The 24,224-nt window shown below is 49.2% G+C and overlaps 11 protein-coding genes across 11 annotated transcripts; 7 read left to right on the top strand and 4 right to left on the bottom strand.

Annotated features, from left to right (window-relative positions):
* Positions 1-343: 343 nt before the first annotated feature.
* On the top strand, positions 344-2,754 carry UA08_04630 (hypothetical protein; the record flags this gene model as incomplete). Its single annotated transcript, XM_020266921.1, has 3 exons — positions 344-422; positions 499-2,369; positions 2,440-2,754. The coding sequence occupies 3 exons, from the start codon at positions 344-346 to the stop codon at positions 2,752-2,754; spliced, it is 2,265 nt and encodes a 754-aa protein (XP_020120107.1).
* A 301-nt stretch (positions 2,755-3,055) lies between these two features.
* UA08_04629 (tRNA (guanine-N(7)-)-methyltransferase) lies at positions 3,056-4,300 on the bottom strand (the record flags this gene model as incomplete). The annotated part of the gene is made up of 3 exons (XM_020266920.1): positions 3,056-3,819; positions 3,897-4,084; positions 4,140-4,300. 3 exons carry the CDS (start codon positions 4,298-4,300, stop codon positions 3,056-3,058), a joined length of 1,113 nt encoding a protein of 370 aa, XP_020120108.1.
* Positions 4,301-4,912: 612 nt separating this feature from the next.
* On the top strand, positions 4,913-5,806 carry UA08_04628 (hypothetical protein; the record flags this gene model as incomplete). Its single annotated transcript, XM_020266919.1, has 3 exons — positions 4,913-5,482; positions 5,543-5,618; positions 5,694-5,806. The coding sequence occupies 3 exons, from the start codon at positions 4,913-4,915 to the stop codon at positions 5,804-5,806; spliced, it is 759 nt and encodes a 252-aa protein (XP_020120234.1).
* A 206-nt stretch (positions 5,807-6,012) lies between these two features.
* On the bottom strand, positions 6,013-8,804 carry UA08_04627 (hypothetical protein; the record flags this gene model as incomplete). Its single annotated transcript, XM_020266918.1, has 4 exons — positions 6,013-6,657; positions 6,727-8,137; positions 8,211-8,647; positions 8,712-8,804. 4 exons carry the CDS (start codon positions 8,802-8,804, stop codon positions 6,013-6,015), a joined length of 2,586 nt encoding a protein of 861 aa, XP_020120109.1.
* Positions 8,805-9,333: 529 nt separating this feature from the next.
* Positions 9,334-10,855, top strand: UA08_04626 (hypothetical protein; the record flags this gene model as incomplete). Its single annotated transcript, XM_020266917.1, has 4 exons — positions 9,334-9,525; positions 9,583-9,721; positions 9,775-9,883; positions 9,988-10,855. 4 exons carry the CDS (start codon positions 9,334-9,336, stop codon positions 10,853-10,855), a joined length of 1,308 nt encoding a protein of 435 aa, XP_020120349.1.
* Positions 10,856-11,280: 425 nt separating this feature from the next.
* UA08_04625 (hypothetical protein) lies at positions 11,281-12,450 on the bottom strand (the record flags this gene model as incomplete). Its single annotated transcript, XM_020266915.1, has 4 exons — positions 11,281-11,461; positions 11,527-12,043; positions 12,105-12,291; positions 12,355-12,450. The coding sequence occupies 4 exons, from the start codon at positions 12,448-12,450 to the stop codon at positions 11,281-11,283; spliced, it is 981 nt and encodes a 326-aa protein (XP_020120348.1).
* Positions 12,451-15,079: 2,629 nt separating this feature from the next.
* Positions 15,080-15,575, top strand: UA08_04624 (hypothetical protein; the record flags this gene model as incomplete). The annotated part of the gene is made up of 3 exons (XM_020266914.1): positions 15,080-15,109; positions 15,174-15,340; positions 15,410-15,575. The coding sequence occupies 3 exons, from the start codon at positions 15,080-15,082 to the stop codon at positions 15,573-15,575; spliced, it is 363 nt and encodes a 120-aa protein (XP_020120343.1).
* Positions 15,576-16,897: 1,322 nt separating this feature from the next.
* On the top strand, positions 16,898-18,523 carry UA08_04623 (hypothetical protein; the record flags this gene model as incomplete). Its single annotated transcript, XM_020266913.1, has 3 exons — positions 16,898-18,139; positions 18,189-18,254; positions 18,314-18,523. 3 exons carry the CDS (start codon positions 16,898-16,900, stop codon positions 18,521-18,523), a joined length of 1,518 nt encoding a protein of 505 aa, XP_020120342.1.
* A 268-nt stretch (positions 18,524-18,791) lies between these two features.
* Positions 18,792-19,847, bottom strand: UA08_04622 (Solute carrier family 25 member 38-like protein; the record flags this gene model as incomplete). The annotated part of the gene is made up of 2 exons (XM_020266912.1): positions 18,792-19,735; positions 19,790-19,847. 2 exons carry the CDS (start codon positions 19,845-19,847, stop codon positions 18,792-18,794), a joined length of 1,002 nt encoding a protein of 333 aa, XP_020120341.1.
* An 858-nt stretch (positions 19,848-20,705) lies between these two features.
* UA08_04621 (hypothetical protein) lies at positions 20,706-21,518 on the top strand (the record flags this gene model as incomplete). Its single annotated transcript, XM_020266911.1, has 1 exon — positions 20,706-21,518. The coding sequence occupies one exon, from the start codon at positions 20,706-20,708 to the stop codon at positions 21,516-21,518; it is 813 nt and encodes a 270-aa protein (XP_020120340.1).
* Positions 21,519-22,546: 1,028 nt separating this feature from the next.
* On the top strand, positions 22,547-23,804 carry UA08_04620 (hypothetical protein; the record flags this gene model as incomplete). Its single annotated transcript, XM_020266910.1, has 2 exons — positions 22,547-23,636; positions 23,701-23,804. 2 exons carry the CDS (start codon positions 22,547-22,549, stop codon positions 23,802-23,804), a joined length of 1,194 nt encoding a protein of 397 aa, XP_020120347.1.
* Between the last annotated feature and the right edge of the window lie 420 nt (positions 23,805-24,224).

The following is a 24,224-nucleotide window of genomic DNA, read 5'->3' as shown; positions in this document are numbered from 1 at the left end:
AGCTTGGTGGATGCGATGCTTTGTTGGCAGATGGTCATAGCTTCCTTTTCCCTGCCAGCCTCCATCGAACTCGACAGAACCCGTCGCCAGCCAGATATATAATATCTGGCTTGAGGCCAGTTGAGTAACTATCTTTTTCTCTGCCAGCGTCTCGATTCAATTTCCGAGGAAGCTTCCCCGATTGGGTATTTATTATTTAGCCGCGCAGATCGCCGGCCAGACCAGACCAGACCCGCGGCTGCTTCCTCCCTCCAAGCATCCGGCGTAACTACCGTCGACCACATTCCTTGGACAGCTCCAAGGTTATCGATTGCAAGCTGGCATTCCACAGTAAGCGACCATGATGCACAGAAATCGCATGAAGGATCCCTCGCGGAAGGTCAGTCCGCCAGGGCCAACGTACATGTCCGACGATCAAGTTGGTGAGTGAACTACCTGCGAGTCCATCGTGGCAAAACAACCATCTGACATCCGGCGCAACAACGACAACGACAACAGCAAATTACTTGAAAGACCTTCGCTCTAGTCGTCCTTCCAGGCCAAATGGTTCTCGCCCACTCCCATCACGTCCGACCTCAATTGCGCCCAAGGCGGCTGAAGAGCCACATCCACGCGCTGCGTCCGCGCTGTCAATGAATGAATGGCGTGATTCCCCCTCAAAAGAAATGTCTAATCCAGATCCATATCCTCGCTCCGCTAGCGCTATGTCGCATAATAGACGAACGTCTAATCTGAATCGGGGCAGTTCCGTCGGCGTTGGTATCGGACGTCCCTTGGTTCAGCAGCCAAGTGGTCAATCCGTTCGCTCGCCCAGCACGGTCTACCGCGAAAGTGGCTCGCGCTGGATGGAACGGCAAGAAGCCCGTTCACTTCGAGACGCCCTTCAGGAGATGGACTTGCAGGACGAGGAACGCTTGCATGCTGCTGCTCAAGATGAGGCAACGAAGCTTGTTTGGGAGCATCAAAACCCAGGGTCTGCTCTGAAGAACCCTTATGCGGCGTATCGCAATCCAGATCTAAACGGGACTAGTAATCGATTTCGACAACACTTGGAGAAAGGAAGTCATGCCAGGAGCCAAAGCATGGGAGGCTATACCGACATCCCTAGCAACCACAGAAAGTCTCTGTCGGGTTCAAGCCAGGAAGACTCGTCATTGCATGACAGTTCTAGTGGATCGTCGTCTTTTAAAGAAGGTTTCAAAAAGAAAGGAAGAGTTAATTTTGCGTTACCCTCGGAAGATGATTCATCTGGATTGCCTCGTGAAATCGTGCCGCGGGCAAGGACAGTGAGCGGCGATTCTTCAAAAGGAATCTTTAGGAACCCAGAGGACTCGATTTATGAAGAGCCCGAGGATTCGAGCGCCCAGACCGTTAGACCAAGTTCATCTACAAACGCGCGGTCCGCTCTTCAAGTAAAGCCTAGGAATTCTCTTCCACCACAAAGCTCAGATCCACCCTCTCGGTTTAGCAACTCGCCCTTCGATAGGAAACGATCCAAAGTTGACATACATAAAAACCCACCTACTCAAACCAGAAACCCGCTTTATACCACGAATGCGCGCATGCCGCCCTCCAGAGAACCCAAGAAAGACGCTGACACCCCCACAAAGGATGGAATGGAGATACGAGGTGATGATATTAGAGCAGCTACCAGTATGAAGCTCAAGGACCGGAGCCAAAAGTTGCCCATGCCCACAGCAGTGAGTGATAGACCAGGCCAGCCTATCGTTAGCTTTGATCCGACATGGCGGTCTCCGGAAGAGAGGTTGATGGACGCTCCAAGCAGCGGTCCCCCAGCCATTAATATCGTTGAGCCAACGGAACCCATCCCGACTATCAATCTTCCCGATGAGTCAAAGGAGGAAGTTCCATCGATCGCTGACTCGGCGCCAAAAGAGCAACCGGTAGCTTCTGAACCCGTTTCCGAATCTGTTGCCTCCAGGCGCCGCAAGTTTGATAACCCTAAAGCTATGAAACCAGCTTCACAGGGCAAATGGTATTCTCCCTTCACACGCACCGGTGTACCCACCGCAACCTGTACGAATTGCACATTGCCGATTGAAGGCCGGGTAGTTACGGCTGCCGGATCGCGCTTTCATCCAGAATGCTTCACATGCTATCACTGTTCAACTGGGCTAGAATGCGTTGCATTCTATCAAGAACCTGAAGCCAAACGAGAGGAAAGACTTGCGGAAGCTACTCCTGGTGATGACGAGTCCCACGGCTTGCGTTTCTACTGCCATCTCGACTTCCATGAACTATTCAGCCCGCGTTGCAAGAGCTGCAAGACCCCCATAGAAGGAGAAGTTGTGGTTGCCTGTGGTGCTGAATGGCACGTGGGACATTTCTTTTGTGCTGAATGTGGCGACGTAAGTCTACTTTTTTTTTCCCCTCACTATAATACATATAATTTACTAACAACTACTCTCCTTGCCACAGCCATTCAATCAAGAAACCCCGTTCGTAGAGAAAGACGGATTTGCCTGGTGTCTTCGCTGCCACTCTCGTCGAACAGCCTCGCGATGTCTAGGGTGCAAACAGCCCGTGATGGAGGACGTTATTGTCACAGCCCTCGGGGGCCAATGGCACGATAAATGTTTTGTCTGTCATACCTGCGGCGATGGCTTTGGGCCAGAAGGACGGTTCTTTGTCAAAGAAGGCGAGCCAAAGCGCACTGCGAAAGGCCGTATTATAGGCGGCCCCGTCCAACTCGCGGTATGTGAAGCTTGTGAGGCGAGGCGGTTGAAAGCGTAAGGTCTCCATATTAGAATATCTATTTGGTAATTGTGTCATGCTGGAGTATAGCTCTAATGTCTTTTATGTTGACAATATTTGTTTATGAGGAGGGTGCGAGCAGGTGTCTTGGTTTTGTTTGCGTCGTTTTATTCTATCTATTCTGGGATTTTTGGGGGGGGGGGGGTTTAGGTCTTGGTAGATATTGCGTGGGTGTTGACGAAGTATTTAGATTTATAATTCTTGATCTTTGTTTCTTCTTTAAGAAAACCCCCCTTTCATATATCCTTCACAAGATAATGTACTAGATAAGACAACAGACCTACCATTCAGGATCAGGTAAGCGGCGAAAAACAGCAACAAACTTGGGTCCATTATTCCTAGCCACCTTCTTCCCTTCCTCGGTTTCTTCGCGCATGACTCGCACGCATTCATCCTTGGCTAGCTCTTCATCGGAGACGCGCTCAAAGAGCTCTCTGACACGAGCTACGCCGGAGTTGGCATCTTCATCATCCTCCTCATCTTCGACATCATCGGCAGAAGCAGGTGTTGCATTCTCATCCTGCGAATTATTATCTTCCTTTGTAGTAGTAGTCGTTCTAGTATTTTGCACACCGAAATGCCTCAAAATCCAATAGTGGTATTCTTCAACGTCCGTGATGGTGTAGAGGAATCCACCCGGCTTCAGGACAAATGCGTACTCTGCATTCAAGCTCGATGAAATAATTCTCGCCTTGTGTTTGCGTGCTTTGAAGTGCGGGTCGGGAAAGCATATGAAGATTTTGGATAGTTGATGACGTCGGAAAAAGCGAGGAAGGAACTTCATAGTGTTGGCGCGCAGCGCAGAGATGTTTTGATAGCCGCCGGGAACGAGGGTGGTGGCTTGTTGCGTGGAGTCTGGTAGCGCAGGGGCATCTTCTGGTAGATCCTGTTCATTTGTGGTCGCGCTGTCGTTCGTGTCTGGCTTCGTGGTTTCTGAGGGAGATGTTGAAGATGACGAGGCTGCACGCAATTTTTCCTGCTGATTGCGGAGAGCCACAACGCGGGCTTTGACGTATTCTGTGACTTGGCTTCGAATTTCCAGTCCTGATAATAAGAGACAAAGGTTAGCTTCTTATACATCATGTGTTAAGCCAACTCCCACGGATGTGGACAAAACATACCAACCATCAACGTATCCGGTAAAACAGGTGCTAATCCAATCAACAATCCACCAAACCCACATCCAATATCAGCAACTTCCACATCCTTTAGAAGCTTCCGTGTACCTGCAAGAGTGGTGTTTGCAGGGTTCGGGTCAACAAAGGCAGGGTAATTCGACTCCCAGCTCATATGTGCCGGGGTTAATGGGCTGCAGTTCCGAATTAGTTATATAGCAGCGCATTCTGACCAGATATAAAACATACTGCTCCAATGCATAATCGGCGAAGGGGTTCGCATGTGCGCGTTGACGGTAGAATTTCTTCTGGGGAAGTTTGACCCCGTTGGCGTCGCCTGATTCCAATCCCAATTTTTGGGCTTTTCTGAATTCACCACGAGTAGTTTTCTTCTTCTTCTGCTCCGGCATTTTCGCCTGGGGTGTGGCGGGGCGACGGTATAAGATATATCTCGCTTTTGTAGTCAATGTGCGGGGAATGTTCGCGGTCTGGCTTTTTTGAGTGTTGCGAAAGACTGCGATTTGATTTTTGCGGAGAGAAACTTTTTTTTCTCTGGCGCCGACTGTCAGAGGATTGGTCGCACTTGGTACTTTTCAAAGTCCTCTACAAGAAGAGCAATTGCCTCAATCCGAAAGTCGTGAATGGACCGATTGTACAAACTGTGCAGAAGGTTGTTAAAAACGAAAAAATGAGAAGAGCTCAGTTGGGCTGTGGATCTGACGTAGTGGAGGTCGAAAAGCGGAAGGCGGGACTGTTGCTTACAGAACCTCCGAATAGTTTACAGGCAACAACAACAACAACAACAACAACAACAACAACAACAACTCCTCAAACAGTCCCTTTCTTGTATGTCGAAGTACAATAATATTGACTCTGTGAAGTGACCATCTTGCGCACACTATACGATCCTTCCAATACCTAACGCCGGACGTCTGTACAAGAAACAAACCACCACCACCAGCACCCCGCATTCCGGTCTACAGAGAGATAAGCAAGCACATCTAAGAAACAAACAAACAAACATGTCTTCAACTTCACCTCCCAATGCCTTTCTCTCTGCGCCGACTACAGCAGCCAGCGTCGTCACACCGGCGAGCACCACTTCGTCACGCGATCCCCTGATAAGAACAGGCGCAAGTGAATCCAGCAATAACGACCCTTCTTCAACCACCAGACCCCCACGAACAACAACACCCTCTGGCTTCACATTCCCCGAAGTCTACGACTGGCCGGCCTTCTTTACCCTCCAACCCAATGCCCAGACGCGACAGGCACAAATGCGGCGGTGGGCGAACCTCATATCAGAGTGGTGTCGGTACCATCGCATGTTCCGTCTGTCGTTGACTGACGCTACTGATTCGCCGCTGTTCCACAATGCGCGAATGCGGAAACGCGTTGGTGTGCAGGATGCTAGGACGATTATAGATTGGATGGCCACGTCGCAGGAAGACGGCGGTGGTGGGAAAAGAGCTGAATGGGTCCCCGCTGGGTCTGTTACAGGTGGTGGTTCTTCGGGTAAGATGGGTGAGAAGACTATTGCATGGATTTGGTGGAAAAGGCCAGAGGAATGGGCGAAATTGATTGCCGATTGGGTATGATGTCTCGTTCCAAAGTCGTTTGGGAAGAAGACCCGAACTCATTGAAGCATTTAGGTCGACGAAACGGCACAGAAGAATACTGTCCTGACGCTTTATGAATTGATGCATGGAGAGGCAACCACATCACAAGGTACGTTTCCTTCCTGCATGTTATTTATATAACAAAGGTGCATTTTCTGCAAAACTGATACCTGTCGTTGATTAGATTTCCATGGCATGGACCCCGATGTCATGCTCAAATCGTTGAATGTTCTTGTCAAAAGTGGCAAGGCTCAAATATTTGGCAACGACGACGAGAAGGGTGTCAAATTCTTCTAAGAAATTCGTAGTATTCGTTGATGCTCTTCATATTCCCAACGCTATGAGACACATGACGAAGTAATAAACAAAAACAGGATATCACGTCCGCTCAGGACTGAACGCCGAGGACCAAACCTTAACTCATCAAAACCGTTCCTGAAGACTTAAAGAGTCACTATGTACTTTTTATGTACAACTCCCCCCTTCCCCTTTTTCTTCCATGTTTACGCATCTTCACGAGTTTGGAACTCATATTCGTCCTTCCAACGAATCTCTTGAGACATAGCAATGTCCAGCAACCAATTGACACTGACGATATGCGGTGTTCTGTCGTATTCGAAAACCATTTGACGAAATCGAGGCCAAAGCTTGACGTGATCAGGTTCATCGCCACTTATAAGAAACACATCATCTTTCATAGAGTGGTCTGTCTCGCTGTCATTTGTATCGGAGCTAGACTCACGATGACGATGATCGTTCATCGAAACGCGGCCCCGAAACAGTGTGCATTCACCACCATTCGCCTCGACAATTGACTTGAACGCTTCGAAACCGCCGCGGATTGTCTCGACACAGCAGATTCTATAACCTTTGAGAAGCTTGTTCTTGTTGCGGTGAGCCCGTTCACGCGCAGCGGTCAATGTAAAACCATTCTTCTTCTCGGTGATTTTATCAACCAAGGCAAAGTCAGCGGGATCAAGCAACTCGTCCTTCGCAAGACATTGTGTGATATAGTCGACGTTCACAATGACAGGGGCATATGCCAGAGCATTGACGAACTTGGGTGTTCGCAAGATGGATGGAGCGGCGAGATGGGTGCATTTTTTAGCGTCTTGAGTTATGGCAATCCCCAAGTTGCGAAGTTGTCGCTAGACTTGTATTAATACCTTGCTCTGAATTGTATATAGACAAGCATAGAAAAACTGAACAGAACTTACCTTATCTGCATCTTCCTTCTTGACATTACCAACCCATCTCTGATAGCCCGTTATTATCATGTGCATAGTCACAGGAGCCCTGAGTTTCTTCTGTCGTTTCGCGTCCGTCTTCTCGTCTTCAGCTTCGTCTTTTTCTTCAGGCTCGGCAGATCTTCTCTTCTTGTTGTTTGCTGGAGGAACAAGATCCGGATCAGTCTTTCGTCGTCCACCATAGATAACGCCGCCAACCCGTTTCATCTCCTTCTCATAAAGAGCAATATCAGGAGCAGCGTCGTGTATGCGCGCCGCAGCAGTTTCTTTAGACTTGCGACTACTTGTTGTTGAAGGTGTGACGTTTTCCTCTCCATCCGCGAGGAAGCGCGAAACCATGGGAGTCTTCGTGTCGCCGAAGAGAGATGCCTTGCGAGATGACTTGCCTGTATGAGGTGTCATGGTTGCAGCCGTCTTCGCTGGAACGGGTGATGACTTGGAAACGGATTTGGCTCGCTCTAGAGATGGATCCGTCTTGTTGTTTTCAGCGTTGGCGGCTACATTCTGATCCTTTTGCTGCATGACTCGGGTCTCCTCAACGCCGGTATCTGCGGGGAAGAAGTTCTGCTCGAGCACGGTCTTATCGAGTTTTGTCTGACCGACAACTTCTCCTAAATTTGTCCGCTTGGGAAAATGAGTGTACCGTGGTTCAGAAACTGGTAACATTTTCCACTGCGCATAGCTTTCTTCTAGCCATAAATGGTTAATAACATAAAGACCCCATTCTTTAGCTGCTGTGCATTTTTCGCTGTTGCCGTGCGCAGTGATGAGATGTGTGTTGTCGTTTTTGAGGGTCTTGGTGCATTCAGCACCCGTAGCTTGGATGAGATTTTCGAGATATGCTCTGGCTTCTCCGGCGTAGTTGGACAAACTAATTCGCAAACCTTTGAAGCCTGGAATGCCTTCACGATGGGTCGGATAGTGCAGTAGTCGTCGAAGAGGAGATGTCCATGTGTTATGTGTAACAAGGTGAAATAGCCACGACAAATTCCCGACCTCTTTGTTCCATCTCGATGCCGTGCGATATTCGAATCCATCCCGATGTTTGCAGATAAACATATCCGCTTTCCTCAAGTCCTTGGTGACTATACCATTTCCCTGTCTGATTAAGTCTTCAATAGAGGCAAGTAGATGGTTTCCAATTCCCAGATCCGACGACAGCATAATATGCTTTCCCTCGAAAACACTGAGATTGCGCTTATGAGCTGGGGATCGACTCGGGGTTGGCAAGGCAGTAGGTTCTGGTGTAGATGCACCAACGATATCCACATTACCAAAGGTGCGAATAGGTACGTCTGGCCCAGCAAGTAGAATTTCGGGATTTGGTAGAGTGTAAGGCCGTTCATCAATCCTTCTACCGAGTTTCAAGCAATCATCAAACCTAGAATTCAATTTCAACTTGTTAGCAGTGAACCAGGACACACAACTTCTGCCTAGTAGGAAGAACATCATACCAGTGAGGCAACACAATCTTCACGCCCAATCCCTTCGAGGTGACGACCTTGGCCTTGTCAGAATCCATACTGAGGTCGACCAGGTGAGTCACCTGCGAGGTGACTCTAGACGAATACAGTCCGCCCATAGCCATCACCCCACCAACGATGGCATCTTTATCGCCCTCTGGAATATCACCACATGTGACTACAACGTCGCTGAAGAACATTTTGGGGTCAGGGCTGAACTGGCGGGGATTGGCGAGTTTCATTTTCGCGATGGACACCTGCAGCCACTGCGGTTTTACAACTGGTATCAGGGTGTCGCAAGCAGATTGGTAAGCTGGGAAATCGGCGGTGGAGGAGATGATGTGCGTGAATTGCTCGATGGGTGGGAAGGGTGCTGGGTCTTCGTATATGACAACGTCGCCGCCGTGGTCTTTGATCTGGATGTCCAACTGTATTAGGTCAATCTTAGCCAAAAGCAAAAGGAAAAAGACAATGGGAGACTGTTGATTTTACCTGCATCGCAGCATCTTCTTGGATGTTCTTAGAACAGACGACGCATATTTTGCACTGAGCAAGCAGCTGGACGCTACTGCGTCCGTCTGACATTGTTTATTATTTCTCTCCCCAGGAGGGAGGTCCCAACAAGTGATCCAAAATGCGCGACTTGGGAGACGAAGCGGGGGTGTGGTGAAGATTGGTTGCCTTTGGATCCATGAAACGTTTGGCGGACAATAAACGCGGAGCAGATGACGCGATGGCCCGACGCGCATCAAAACGCAGGGTCACGTGGGTTGATGCACCGCAAAATAAAAAATAACTCTACGTACCTGCATAAATACCTACAATAACTCCATATATGCTACGTTGGTTTTACCGTTTCAACGTATATCTGCACCAATTGAACTACATGATGTATGTTTCCTTGCGACTGTACAACTGCATCCTGATTGGACCCCTACAGCCTCGGCCCAATCCAGCTCCCTAGCAGCGATCCGGCAGATACGTCGGCTTCGATTCGACAGAGCAGCATGATAAATAATGCCTAGCACGCTATCTGAGCAAAGGCCCTTTACCTCAGTTTGCCTCAGTCTACCGCAAAGAAAAGAATAGAAAGGAAGGAAGAAAGAAGGAAAATATGTCATGCCCATTTCGCATCGTGGAACATGTAGTTCCGGGACAGCATCTCCGGGAATATCCTCGGGCAACATCAACGTCGCAGGAAGAAACACTCTATATTGCCGTGAAACAGTACATTCCGCTAGATAATCCCCATCCACAGCCGGGCGATGTTACTATCATTGCAGCGCATGCAAATGGCTTTCCAAAGGTGAGGAACAGACAGGGCCTGGAAGACCCGTTTTGCTGTTGGTTAACTCCGGCCTAGGAACTTTATGAACCGCTCTGGGAGGACATCTATGCTCGATCAAAGAAGCATGGCTTCAGGATACGCAGTATTTGGATGGCAGATGTGGCGCACCAGGGTCAGAGCGGTGTGCTCAACGAAAACATACTTGGAAATGACCGTAAGTTTGTCGAAGCGTCGATTGGAACGGCTAGCTGATGTATGTCGTTGCAGCAAGCTGGTTTGATCACCCGCGAGATCTGTTGCATCTAATCAACCTCAAGCGCGATGAGATGCCACGCCCGATTGTCGGGCTTGGTCACAGCATGGGGGGAGCACAGCTGTTAGTGAGCCTTGTCAATTTGCAGTTATGATATGGAAGAACTAATCCCGTGTTCGATTAACCAGAGTATACTTATCACTATTACTCCCCCGACTCTTTCACAGCCTGGTACTATTAGATCCCGTCATTCAACGGCAGTCGACTCAATATGCCGGTGTCCCTATGAACACTATCCTCTCAACACACCGCCGAGAGATCTGGCCATCCCGGAAAGCAGCAATGGAGAGCTTCAATCGAAGCCCCTTCTACAAAGCCTGGAATCCGCGCGTTCTAGAGAGATGGGTCAAGTACGGACTGCGGGACTTGCCAACTCTCATTCACCCACTGCCATCATCGTCACCATCGCCATCTTCTTCGTCTAGCTCAACAGCAGAACCCGAAGAAACCAACCCCGTCACCCTTACCACAACCCGACATCAAGAAGTATTCACCTTCTCACGACCCAACTACGACTACGACCCCACAACCTCCAAACCCGCTAGCATACTCGAAACACCCGATCTCGTCCCCAACGCAGAAAATGCGCATCCATTCTACCGGCCCGAGCCCAAATACATCTTCTCCCAGCTACCGCACGTCAGACCAAGTGTCCTCTACATTTTCGGCGGACAATCAGACATGTGCAAACCGTCCATGATGCGCGACAAGCTCGAGAACACGGGTGTTGGGCATGGCGGCAATGGCGGCGTGGGAGCCGGCAGAGTCAAGTCAGTATTTCTGGAGGGCAAGGGTCATCTTTTGGCGCAGGAAGCGGTTACAGAATGTGCCGATGCGGCAACTGAGTTTTGGGCAGCAGAATTGGGGCGTTGGAGGGAGGAAGAGGATGCTTTTCTACGCGGGAAGTGGAAGAGCGAGAAATCGCAGGCTGAGAAGGTAACTGTCGATGAGCGGTGGTTGAGAGAAGTTGGCCCGCCTCCTGCGAAGTCTGGCAAGGTTACTACGGATGGTAATTCTTCGAAACCGAAGTTGTAAATACAAGTACGTATCACTACGTTTATTGACGATTAACGTATATAGATCATAAGGTGCGTTTGTTTATAAGTCTAATGTCCGTGACAATACCTAGGTTGATAGTGTAGTTACTCATTTTTAAAAAGAACAAGACTTGCTTGCCTGTAGAGTTAGTTGGGAAATTGTCTAAGTCTCAAAAATAAGACCCGTCCGTCCCATCCATGCGTTCGTGAAGATGTTGAGCCATAGCCTCCCTGATTTCAACGAGGAGGCCAAACCAAAAAAGAAAATTCCCCCGGAATGGAATAGCAAATCCCGAGAAAGTAGCTTTTTTTTTTCCTATAAACCAGCCCATCAGTCCAGCTGATATCCATCCTCGTACACAGCCGAATTGCACATAGCCGCGATATACTAGATGAATGGATTCTATATAATCGTCTTCGAGTTCAAGTGAACTTTTTCGATGGAGCGTCGCTTTGCTGGCCGGGCGAAAGACGAACAACCTCGGGAAAACTCCACATATGCGGCCATACGAGAATGTACTCGTCTTGTTCTTTGTTCAAGACGTGTCGTAGCCAGATTCCCCAGATAATATAGAGGTACGCGCCCATACCGGTCATGAGATGCCTAGAAAAAGAGATTGTAAGTCATGACAAATACGCATGATGTTCGAAGAGACCTTTCTAACTCACCACCAGCCATGACCTTCGAGAAATATTCCCCATGGCAGACCAACCCGTTGCCTCCATTCACGCAGCGTGCTACAGAAGAAATTGTCCAGACTCCAAATAGCAAAGCCGCCGAGGAACATGCTCAGGCCATAAACCACCATGAACCACATCGTCTTCAACGTCTTCATATCGCGCACATTCTCAAACTCCTGTCTCTCCTTGCTGGGTACTGGAAGCCCCTGTTTCTGTTTAAGTAGGCGGTCCTCTTCGAGAGACTTGCGCCACCGCGGACGTAGCGCCACTTCCATGGTATACATGCTCCGGAAAACGACAACAGTGGTCAGAAGCGCGTAGGCATTCTGGTGGAAGACGGGGTCTTGCAAGTAGTGGTAATACAGTGTAATGAAGACTGCGAGTCCGGTGAGGGAGACGGCAAGGAACTTTTTGACGGCGGATGATCTCGAGTAGGAAAAGGAAGCGTAGCACATGAGACACGTTGTGTAGATCATCGAGAGTTCGTCGACCAGTTGCATTGGGTCTAGATATCGAGAGAATCCAGTCAATCTACGAATCAGAAACAAGGGATATAAACAACGCACACTTCAAGGTCGAATGGAACAGAAAGCTGCCGGTTCCGACAAGCAGATATCCAAGGAACGCAACCAGGAACACCGAGTCATGGCCATGTTTGCGCACGTTCAGCACCCCTTTGACACCGAGCCCTAAGAACAACACATTCGTCAAGGAGTTCACAATCTCTGCGGAGTAAGGCGTTGCGTAGTAATCCTAATTTTCTATTAGCATATCTTACTCTTCCATCTTCTTTTGCGTTCGGCGTTCATGTCGTACCTCTTCACACCAATTCAGGGTCGATGTCACCGGGCTCCAGTATCCAGCCTTGGACGGCGGATAGGGAATGAATGGGAAGTGAGGCCAGTGTTCCATGGCGGATGGCGCGGTCTGTCTCAAACAGAACCGTGATAGCCCAGCGAACACAGTGCAGAGCAGGCGATCCAGGCGGTGGGACGAGGGGTGAAGTAGAAAACGAAGGAAACGATGTTAGTCCGGCGGTGCCTGAGACACCGAGTTCTTATATGGACGAAAGCTGAACGGGCGTGACGTAAAGTCGGCAGGTTCGCTGCGGCATTACTAGCGCGTTACTAGACGGTGCGGGTGATCCGAATTCAATACGGCACGGGCTAAGATGATTGGCTGTCTTCTTCTATTTGGTTCCTAGTCTTTGTAAACAAACCGTACCGTACAGCTTGCAGGACGCTTCTACAGATTACACATACAAAAAGCTACTCTAACTACTGTCGCTAGACAATAACTTATCCATCTCAGTACCTTCACAAGTGCCAAGCACCGTGCTGCTAGCTGTACTAGAATCCAGTAATCTGTAATCATTGCTTCCGTTCTACCCGGCCGAGATCTGGCCAATTACGGGTCTTTGGATGCAGTAAATGCCTCGGCAGGAAGATGTGATAGACCATTGAGAAGCAGTACCCCTAAACTTGCCATACTTCTACGCCCCGAAGTGAGAATAATAATAATAATAATAATAATAACTAAGTGATTTACTCCTAAACTAAATTATCTACGCCGAGATCAATTGTGATTTGGCTTCCGTTGTATCTACAAGTGCTTGATTCCCCTAGCTATATTACTGCTTCCTTCTTGCTTCATTTCCCATTCTCGGTGCACATTCACTTGTTTCTGTTTACCCCCGTCTAGTGAGAGAGAGTTTGAATATTTCAACGTGGGACGCTAGGCGTCGATCGCCCCACGTGCCGCTCGAGCCCTACTTTGACCTCGACATACGATGATGATAAGTTGCAACATTAAGCCAGCCACCACGCTCCATGGAGCTTCTGGCACCGCCAGATCTCTAGTAGCCCTGTTTTCTTTTCTCCACACATACAGCGAACAATAGTCAGAGTGACATAGTGTCCTAACTTGACACCCATCATACCAGTGTTATGTCTTATTTTTTTTTATCTCCTGTCTACCCATTCTTCTTGATGGTTGGGTTCCTTCGTCGCAGAGGGATCGGAGGGATCGGTGGAACGATATCGCATAGCTGTCACAATTGATGCCAATTCACCGTATATTATCTGGTCATTATGCCCAATGACATCCTCCTGTACACCTACTAGTAGAACATGGGGCATAATATCTCTTTGTGGATGGCTGCAAACGTAACATGTACACTGACTGATGTACTTATAGACCCAAGTGGAGTATTTCTGACGTGAATACCCGTTCGAGTCCAATACCATCCACCAGATAAGGAATTCCCTCGCCATGGTTACTGAAATCATGTCAGGGAATCAGCCATCATTGAAAAGAAAAGAAAAGGAACAAAAAGATAACTATCAACGTACCTAACTGAAATTATACCGCGTGTCTCGCCAAAGCATTCAACATCTGGCGATATATCCCTAGGGAATCCAGCAATAGTCCATTGACATGGGTAATCAGCAAGCTTCCAGCCAGGAGTCTCTTCGAACGTTTTCCACTCTTTATCGAAGACCTTTGCATATTCTGGATACTCCAAATCCTCTTAAGCGTGTTCAGGATCATCATATTGACTTGGATCAATAGGACCATCGTGAATAATTTGTAGAGTGCAAGGTTCAAACAGAATCGGAGGATTCTGGTTTAAATTTATGATCTCTGTATCAGTGGTAGTGAAATCACAGGCAATAAGACGAATGCCATTCTCTTCCAAAAACTTAGCTGGGAAAATGGCATCTTCTAAAAGGCTGTCTGTCTTCTGCGCCAAGCACAGTGCTCCACAAGGAGCGCAGTCTTTGGCGTAGCTCGGAAGTTTCGGTTGCCATATTCATCAGTTGCTTCTGTAGATCTTGCTGAGGAGCAGTAGTTGAGAGAAGAAAGGCGTTGAGGGGAAAAAAAAGTCGCCTGCACGGTGGTTGCCTAGTTTGAGTTGGTGAGGTCATTGGGCGATGATACGGCGAACTAAGGGGCCGAAAGCGATACTGCTTCCACCATACATGCCTAGGCAGTAAGCGTACGTACCAATGTTGCGTAGTAAGCACGAGCGAGATTCTGGCCTAGTAAACATATATTAATTAGATTTGGAGTGCTTACTTAGTAAGCATGCTTAGGCACGCGCTTGAGCGAGATTCGAGGCCTATAAGACGGTATTGAAGCTGTATAATGTTAGATTATCAAATGTTAGAGAATCCTTGAATATTAAAAATTAAAATACATTCAGTAATAGTATTAGTTGATAGAAGTAACTAGTTGTACTGCTCATATTAGTGCGTATAATATGCAAAGTATTGATGGATATGGCGGTTAGACATGCAGCTCACACCCCAGCCCTAAGCCCTAAGTTGCGGCCCTGCGGGGTAAGTATTTAACTAGCGGCTTTCAAGTTAAACTGCCGCTAACCTTAAGAGCTTGCCTGACCAGCGCAACATCGGCAATTATTATCTCAATCATCTACATTTGATCTTACAATCTTACATACACGGGCAGTACTTGTAGAGTGATTGCTTACTTTGCACAAATTTACCGCGCCTCGTCGTCAGAAAAAATACACCCCACCATGTCTATCCCCCCAGAAGCTTTGCAAAAGGTACGACACGAACCTCTCGACTTTCCGAACCGTTCATACCAGAGCTAACAATGTTTGGTAACAGCTCGTTCAAGAGATTGAATCGCGCGCGATTGTCGCTCAGCAACAGATTAACATCGTCAAGACACAGATCTCTACGAAGCAACGCGATGTACGGCTGCTGCAACTCACCTCGAGCGAATTGAGTACTATACCGAAGGAAACAAATGTGTACGAGGGTGTAGGGAAAATGTGCGTATTTAATGTCTCTCGCCTATCTCTAGAAGATGGTCAAGTCTGATTGAAATTGCTGTGTGGCAGGTTCGTGTTCACTCCGATCGATGCGGTCAACTCGCGGCTTTCGTCCGAGGATGCGACTCTCAAGAAAGATATTAGCGACCTGGAGAAGAGGTTGCATTATCTCGAGACGACGTATGAAAAAAGTAGGGAGAATATTGAGCATATTCTGAGGGGCACGGGTGCATAGTCGGGGACTAGCAATCAACTGCTTCGGGGTACGAAGCGTACGAAGTTATGTATATATTAATAATGATAATCCAATCATGTCAATAGAATAGTAAGCTATCCGTTATGATATTGTTGTAAAGGGGTTATCTATACATAGTTGATACTCGTCACGCCCGCCAGTCAGTCCGTCCGGGAGGGAATGATTGGTGGCCGTGACCAGATCAACTGGCGTGTTTCACCAAAATCAGGCGCCAGGTGAAACAAACAACGAAGTCGCTGGTGTTGGATGGCTAGTTTTGATTGGAGACTAATGGCGGGGCTTGCAGGGATGGGAATATAAATATTCACCACATACGTAGTCGGATCAATATATATATATCATCATCATAATATATAACTATATATAACTCGCGTGTATAGCATGACATCATAATCAATTGCCACCCTGCTCGGATGGCATCTTTCACATTCGCATAGCCATGGCAAGTTTGTATTTTTCCAGGGGAAACACTGGTTTGAAGCCCAACACGCAACGGCGTAAAATGAATGGCTCGGAACGGCCCAGCCCGAACCAGGCACAACGACGGACAACGAAGAAGCCCAATGTGGGACTGTTTCTGCGTGTAACTGAGTAAGTAGTAAGTACTATGCCGAGCTGCTATGGCAGGCAGAGTCGAGCCTGTCGAGGACTCGAGGGAACTGGGTACTCGCTAAGCGCTTGGAGCAGAACTCTGTCTTGAGGCCCAACCGCAGAGCCTCGTTGAGCAGCAGCACGGCGAATGTCAAACAGGGGTTGCAGGGCGTGCATAGCTTGCGTGCTGGCGCTGAGAAGAGGATCCACGCCGACTCGCTCTGGTCTCCCACGTAGTATATATTCGCAGGGTTGGTCGCTGTGCTTGCATCTTTCGTTGTTGTACGTGCAGCGTTTGTGTTTTGTCTGGAGGGAAAGAAGACAGAGGCTGTTCTGCTTCCCCCGCTCCTGCCGCGCCCACTCAAAGACGGCAGGCGCCCACCCCCCGCCACCTGCGCTCAGCTGAACTGCTCTCGTCGCATCGTATTTATTCCACTGCTCGTCCCTCCTTCTTGGCCGGTCTCGTGTCGCTTTTCTTCTCTTCTTTTTCCCTCTCTGCTGCATCTCGCGTGGTACCGCGTGTGCGAGAGAGTCGTCTCTCTCATTCTAGCGATATCTATCTATCTATATCCGTATCTATATATATACACGCACACTTATCTCTCTCTCTCTCTATATATCCGCACCAGGTATGACCCCCACCAGCTCCACGTCTCGCACTCGCGTTTACATGCCCATAATCATACTCAAATCACAACACAGCAGCCACAATGCCCCGTCGATGGGTCTTGGCCGACGACGAAACGTCCTCCGCCGAGTCTGACTTCTCGGAAACCGACGTTTCCTACACTCGTCCTGGCCGCCGCACCGTGGTCAAGCGCCGCTCGTTCTCGCGCGCCCGACGACATAGCCCGAATTCAAATGGCTTTCTTACCCCTGCGGTCATCGCTCCCCCGCCCCGCCGCGCTGCTTCAACTGGAGGCAGGCGCCGCGGCGGTGACGACCCAGTAGTGGTGGTCGATGTTCATAACGATGTCCACGCCAAACAGGAATCGCGGGATCGTCGCAACCACTACGAGCGCCGCGATGAACGCCGCGCTGCCGAGGACGATGTCGAAGACGTTGCTCGGGCGTACCGTCGCCCGAGAGTCGTCGCTGAAGCCTCCCGTACTCCGTCTCCCCGCCAGCGTGACTGGGAATTACTCATGGACCAGCGCATTATGGCCAACAATGACATCCGTCAGGACCTAGAGCTTGCTAAACAGCAGCAAGAAATCGACCAACTCGAGCGGCAGCTCGCGAAGATCAGGGCGAAACGTCATGAAGAACGACATGAACCTGCTGCTCGCCGGCGGCTGGCTGAAGAAGAATTCTGGGAAGAGGAGCTTGCCGAGAAACTGCGTAAACTTGAACGCCTAGAGCGATCGAGGCGCAGCGAGGATGTTCAAAAAGCTGCCGATGAACGCGCCAGGATGAAACGGCTGGAAGAAATCGAGCAAAAGATGGCTGCCGAGGACGAACAAAGAGCCGCCAACCAGCGCGCTAGATTCAAGCAGCTAGAAGAAGCAGAGCGAAAGGCCGCTGAAGAGGCAGAGGCCGAGCGCATGGCCCAAGAGAAGCATTTGAAAGCGCTTGAAAAACAGGAAAAGATCAGGGCTGAACGGGAACGTTACAAGCAGGAGATCCGCGATGAGGAAGCTCGAAAACTGCTAGAGGAACAAGAACGGAAAAAGGAGCTTGATGAAATCAAGAGCAAGGCCATTCTAGAGTGGAAGCATGCTGAGGAGGCCAGGAAACTCAGAGAAATCGAAGAAAAGAAAGCAAAGGACGAAGAGTTTAAAGAACGATTAAAGCTCGAATTTGGACTCAGCGAGGAGGAGCTTGAAAAGCGGCTGAAGAAACCCGAGGAGGAGAAAAAGGAGAAGAAGGAGAAGAAGGAAGAAAAGCCAGAAAAAGCAGAAGGTGCATTGGTTTTTGTAGAACCACCGCCCGAGAAGACGACCTATATCCGGGTGAGTTTGACTGGCCCCTTGGAAATGGCATCGACTGATGGGAATCTAGGTACACCGCAAATACCTGCAACCTGCAACATTGGAAGCTTATAAATTACCGTGGGACTGGGATAATGTAAGTCACTAGACAGCGGAATGAAACAGAACACCAAAAATGACTAACGTCAAAAATAGCGCGACCACAACTACATAATCATCAAGCAATGGATTTCGGAGGATTTCCAGGAAGAGCTTTTCGCTCACACTCGACGACTTCGCGGGGGCAAGCTCATCGAAGAGACCTCGACGACGCTTACCGAGTTGAAAGTCGACGATCGGAAAAGAGATAGAATGTATCTCGTTCGGAAGAAGAATGCCAATCCCCGGGCCTGGATTTTTACTTAATTTACTGCTTTTCGATTTTAACGAGAAACGACTGCTATGGAGGTTTTGTCTTTTGTTTGTTTGAAGTCGATTTGTTTCTTCTGTTGATGGATTATTTTATTTTCTTCGAATACTCAGCAAAGCTTCATTCTATGATACATTGATACATTGAGTTATGACCTGGAATTGCCGGTTCGGGTATTATAATAATAGCTGAGATAGTCCCTCATCCATCTCTTCATCGAGTCATGCATTTCATACCAACGCCTTCCAGAGCTATGATTAGTACCTACCCCCCACCTTGATCCTCCCACCTTCTCTCAGCTCTCATAATCAACTCCTCATATACGGTCCACGCCAGCGCCGAGCTGAGCGCTTTCCGTCCCATTCTCAAGCCCAGTCCACTCAACAGACTCCGCCCGCCATCTTCGCGGATCATGAGTCGCAGCGCATGGAACATGTTTCGATACTTGTCTGGCTGCAGCTGAATGCGCGTCTTCACCGCATCGAAGGGGTTCGTAAGTGCAGTCGCGAGGCCAGCTGCCATGGCGCCCGAGGCAAAGTTTATTGTTTTGGGAGATTGTATGATATTGTTCTCCTCCTGATCAGTATTGCTGTCGCCTATCCGACCAAGGGTTCGCTTGAGCTGCTCGTAAAAAGCCACATAGAGACCAGCATAAGGCGCATCGCGCACAGCCGTGGCGCCAAAGCCGGCGAAGAGGCCGCGAAAGCCCTCGGTGCGGATAATGTCCTTGGCTGCGCCGGCCAGGCTGCGGTAGGCGTAGTAGTCTGATTCGTAGCGCACTTTGAGCACGGTTACGGGCATCATGAGGAAGCCTGCAGATGTGCGGGCGATTGCGCCTGTGAGGAGGTTCGCGGTGTGGGAGAGTTTGGGCAGGGCTGATGATGACGCCGTTGATGACGATGCTGTGGAGATGTCAAGAAGAGCAACGGCGGGCCCGCGTCGGGCCACTTCTTGACGCAGTGCGTTTAAAGATGTGAAATATAATGCTGAGCCGAAGCCTGTGCGGAGCGCGGAGGGGAGAGTGCCTCGCCATAGAGAGCGGATGGGGTTTGGGGACGAGAGGATTGAGCGGATGGTTGCTGTTAGGGAGGCGGTGCGTTTGGATTGTTGCTGTACGCGGGTTTTGAGTAGATCGGCTGGTTGTAGGAGGATGGAGGAGGTTAGGCCGGATGCGAGGCCGGCGAGGAAGTGGAATGTTGTTTTGGATGCTGTTGGAAGCTGTCAGTGGCTGTCTCTTATGTATAGGAAGTAGGAGAACGAACAGGTGGATATCCGTTTGCTCGTCGGCGGAGATGGGGATACTGTTGGAAGATGTGACATTGTGTTTTTCTCTCTTCTTCTATTCTGGAATCGAGTCTGATTATTCAATCATGGAATAAGCTGCACATGTATCGAGCAGCTGGTATGGCGGTTATATCTTCATCGACTGGCGGACACAGAGAGAAAGAGAGGACGAACACACAGAAAGTCCCAGTTACCAGAACCAGAACAAAGAAAGAGGCCCAGAACAATCAACACAACGAAGAGTTTATTCTTTATTCTTTATGCTCTATGGCAGACAAAGAAAACAGCATCGTCAACCCAAGCTGAAGAGCACGAAGCAAAAGACGTAATTGAGTGGAATCGCGGCTCGCCGATTGGTCCGCGTTGCTGCACTGCCTAAGCCGGATGCGATCAAGACACAAGAGAGGAGGTGGTTATAGAACATTAGAAAGTTGCACCCACAACAAGAAGTCGTCTTCGTGATCTAGCGGTGAGGATATTTGTCTCATATCAATCGATATGATTGGTCGCAAACGATCAAGGAATCAAAATGCCGGGGTTCGACTCCCCGCGAGGACATCTTGTTATTTTTTTCCTCTTCTATTTTTATCATTATTTTTTCTACCTAACTATTTCCTCCAGATGGAAACCGCCAATTAAAAGTAAATTAATAGGGTTGTAACGGAGAAGATGGAAGACCCTAGCCGCTGCCAGCTCGAGCCGTTGCTGTGCCTACCCGATAGCTCGCTCGTATTACAGCCTCACCGTTTCTTCGATGTGATCCTGATATTTTATTTTATTTTTTAAACCATGCCAATTGAGTCTCACCCAACAACCCATCTCTCTGCGAGTCCAGCCCAAAGGCCATTAGTACAGTAGTACTACCATATTGACGGGTTCAACCCGGCCGCAACCATGAAACAGTCTCGCCATCTGCTATGTCTAGCCACATTGCTTATATCCCCCTCGTGGAGTATAGAATCAGCACCATTCACTCACGCAGCGACCGCCACGACCGCCGCGGCGGCTACAGCATCCATTCTCAACGCTGTACCTGCCGCATACGATTTGCAAATCCTCAAACGCGACGGTAACTGTCCCGCAAACTACAATTCATGCTCCAACGAAGGCGAGTCCGGCATCTGCTGCGAATCAGGGACAACGTGCACTGTCGATGCCGCGAATCACATTGCTTGCTGTCCGACAGGAGCGAAGTGTACGGGAACGCTTGGTGCGACATCGACGACATCCGGCTTTGTTTTCCCAGAAGGGACTACTACTACCAGCAGCAGCAGCAGCACATCATCTACGAGCTCGGCAGCGAGCATTACGGGATCTACCATACCTGACGCGGCGTATCCGTTTGTGTATATCCCGACAACCTTCGAAAACGCCGCGACGTGTAGCTCGTACTATTCCCTGTGCCGGAGTGAGTATACTAGCTGCGTGGTCTCGCTCGGGGGACAGTATGGGGTGACTATCGGCGGCAGTGGTGGGGGAGTGACGGTGGAAGGAAACTCAGGCGTCACATCCGCTTCGGCGGCGGTTTCGACGTGCTCGAGTCTGAGCAGAGAAGCTTGCTATGGGCTGCAAGAATCATACTGCACAGCATACGGCACATCGACCGGCAGCTCGTTTGTGACGGGGAGTAATGCGTCGGCTCGGAAATCGAGCTTGCATGAGATTCTGCTTGCGGTGGCATCGGGCATTTTGGGAATGTTGATATGATTTATGTGTATGATCTCTCTGATGATGATGATGTTTTTCTTTTTACGCAAATTCAGGCGATGCACTCCCCCATCGCGTCTATATAGCAAATCTTTTTTTCTTTTTTTTTTCCCTGGCTGGCCTGTCTATATTCCTCTGCATGTACATAGCATGAACTAGTCACAGGTCATTGTTTACTCGGGCGGTCGCCGGGCCAGCTATCGATAAGCCGCGGGGATTTATGTCGCATTGTACAACTACAATGTATATACATATACTTAAAATAGGACTCGAGTGAAATATGAAATGGAAACTACATAAATAAACTATAAATTGAAATAGAAGAAAGAGGAAAACAAAGAAAAAAAGAGAAGAACATGACAGAATATGCAGCCTTCGGCAACAAGGATATACAACGGCGGTGTGTCTGCCAGGGACGTCGCCAATGAAGTTCCCAACGTAATATCTGTATCTAACAGTAACTAACTGGATTGGCATGGCGAGAACGTGGCCATCATCAGGCAAGATTGGGCTGCCAGCGTCTAGACAACACCGGCGGTCAGTGCATGCATGCTTGCTTGCGAGGACGAGCTCATGCATGAGGGGCACAGCGGCCAACGCAGCAAGTCTGCCGAATCAAATCAACTTGCTAACTACAGGGTTGTGTTGTTGTAATGTAATCAGATTATTCTTTTTTTTTGGCCTATAATGTTAGGCCACTAAAAATTTTTATTGTTTCACTTGACACGGGTTCCTGCGGGAATAAAAAAGAGGTGAGGCGTCACGATTGGCGGATGGCATCAGGAAATCGGGTGGTTGGTAGGAAGAGGCTGGGGATGATGCATGGGCCTTAACCACCACCACCACCAGCCAGATTCTCTGTTTCTTCACACTTCTGCTTTTCTTCTTGCCACATTCCAATTATCGAGTTTCGACGCTCTTTATTCTATTCCATTTCCATCCACATTCCCAATTGTGCATATCTTTGAATCTCTTGCCTCGAGAATAATCAAACTTAGTAACGAGCAGAGAGACATTGACCGCTCGCAATGCGTGCAATGCATGCCTCATTCGCCATACTCCTCGCTGCGTTTTCGCAGCCCGCTCTTTCACTAGCTGTAACACCCGCGGCTTTGGCTACTGCTACTCCGACTCCCACACCGACTCTCCGTGTCTCGTCCGCTGACATTGACGTTGCGCTCGAGGAACGATCGTGCTCCAACCCATGCGGCTACTACGCACAACTATGCTGTACGTCATCAGAAACATGTATAACAAACAGCCTTGGACAGGCCGAATGCGTTTCCGGAGAAGCTACTACCACAACCTCGGACTCCGGAGCATGGCAATATTACACAACTACGTACACCCAGACAGACCTGCAGACCATCACCTCCACCTACAGCAGCTATGTCACCAGCTCCTCCGCCGCAACTTCTACCTGCGCCGTATCTCTCGGTGAGAGCACATGTGGCACAACCTGCTGCGGAGTTTCGGAGGTATGCGAAAATGGGGTCTGCGTTGCTGGAGCTTCATCCGAAGAAGCTCCCACAAGCACGGGGACAGCTACACCGGCTCTTCGCCCGACAAGCAGTGGTGCGGAAACCGTGACGGCGACGAGTACAACAGTTCCTTTCATTGCCCCGGTGTCAACAAACGGCACCTCGGTCATTTCCGAAGCCCACTCCGGTGGCGGTCTGAGTGGAGGTGCTATTGCTGGAATTGTCATTGGTACGGTTGCGGGTGTCTTCCTTTTGATTCTGCTATGTGCTTGTTTGTGCATTCGTGGAGCTGTCGATGGCATTCTCGCATTTTTTGGTCTGGGCGCTGCTAGAAGACGCAGAGACACCACTGTGGTCGAGGAACGCATATCCCATCATTCCCATGGTGGTGCTGCACCACCACCACCGCCACCGCCCGCAAGAAGGACCTGGTTCGGAGCACGCCCGTCTCGCCCAGCGCAAGGTGGTGGCGGTGATGAGAGATCTGGGTTTGGATGGCTAGGATGGGCTGCCATCATTGCCGGAGCGGTTGCATTGTGTCTCGGGCTGAGGAGGAGGAGACAAGAAGACGAGAAGAGCGAGTACAGCTATGGTCCTGGAAGCTCTTACTACTATTACAGCGACTATTATAGTGGAAGTGAGTAAATCCATGTCAAACTGTTGCAGGCATGGATGTCAGAACTAACGAGATAACCAGGCAGCGAAGTATCAGATGATCGAAGGACGCGAAATACTCGAGTTACCCGAGACTCCAGAAGATCTGGGTCGCGACGATGATGAAAAAGAGGGCCATGTGGAAATTTGATTGTTGCATTGGCGTTTGTATATATCCACTTCTGTGACGGAGTTATGCTTTCTGTTCTGTTCTGTTCCCGATTCTGGGATGATTTGACGTTACCAATGACTGCGATGTATATATTGACTGGATGTTTTGACATGTGAGATGATGGCAAAAGGATTATACTATGAGTGATGGACTGGACTGGATGTATTATCTATCGACTGACGAGAAGCAATGGAAATGACACCTCAATCTTCAGGCTCGTGCTCATACTATACTATACTATACTAGACACGGCTAGCGTATTGCAGATCAGGACTAGCGTGTCAGAGCTTATCTCAGGGCATCACATGACCACATCGTAAAGAATAACGACCTTACTCGACGCTCTGAACGAACGTACGAACTAGCTTGCTGAAGATCTCTGAAGATCTATCTGGCCGG

Source organism: Talaromyces atroroseus, assembly GCF_001907595.1.
Source record: "Talaromyces atroroseus strain IBT 11181 chromosome Unknown scaffold_5, whole genome shotgun sequence".
NCBI lineage: Eukaryota > Fungi > Ascomycota > Eurotiomycetes > Eurotiales > Trichocomaceae > Talaromyces > Talaromyces atroroseus.
This window is presented reverse-complemented; position numbering and strand designations above follow the sequence as displayed.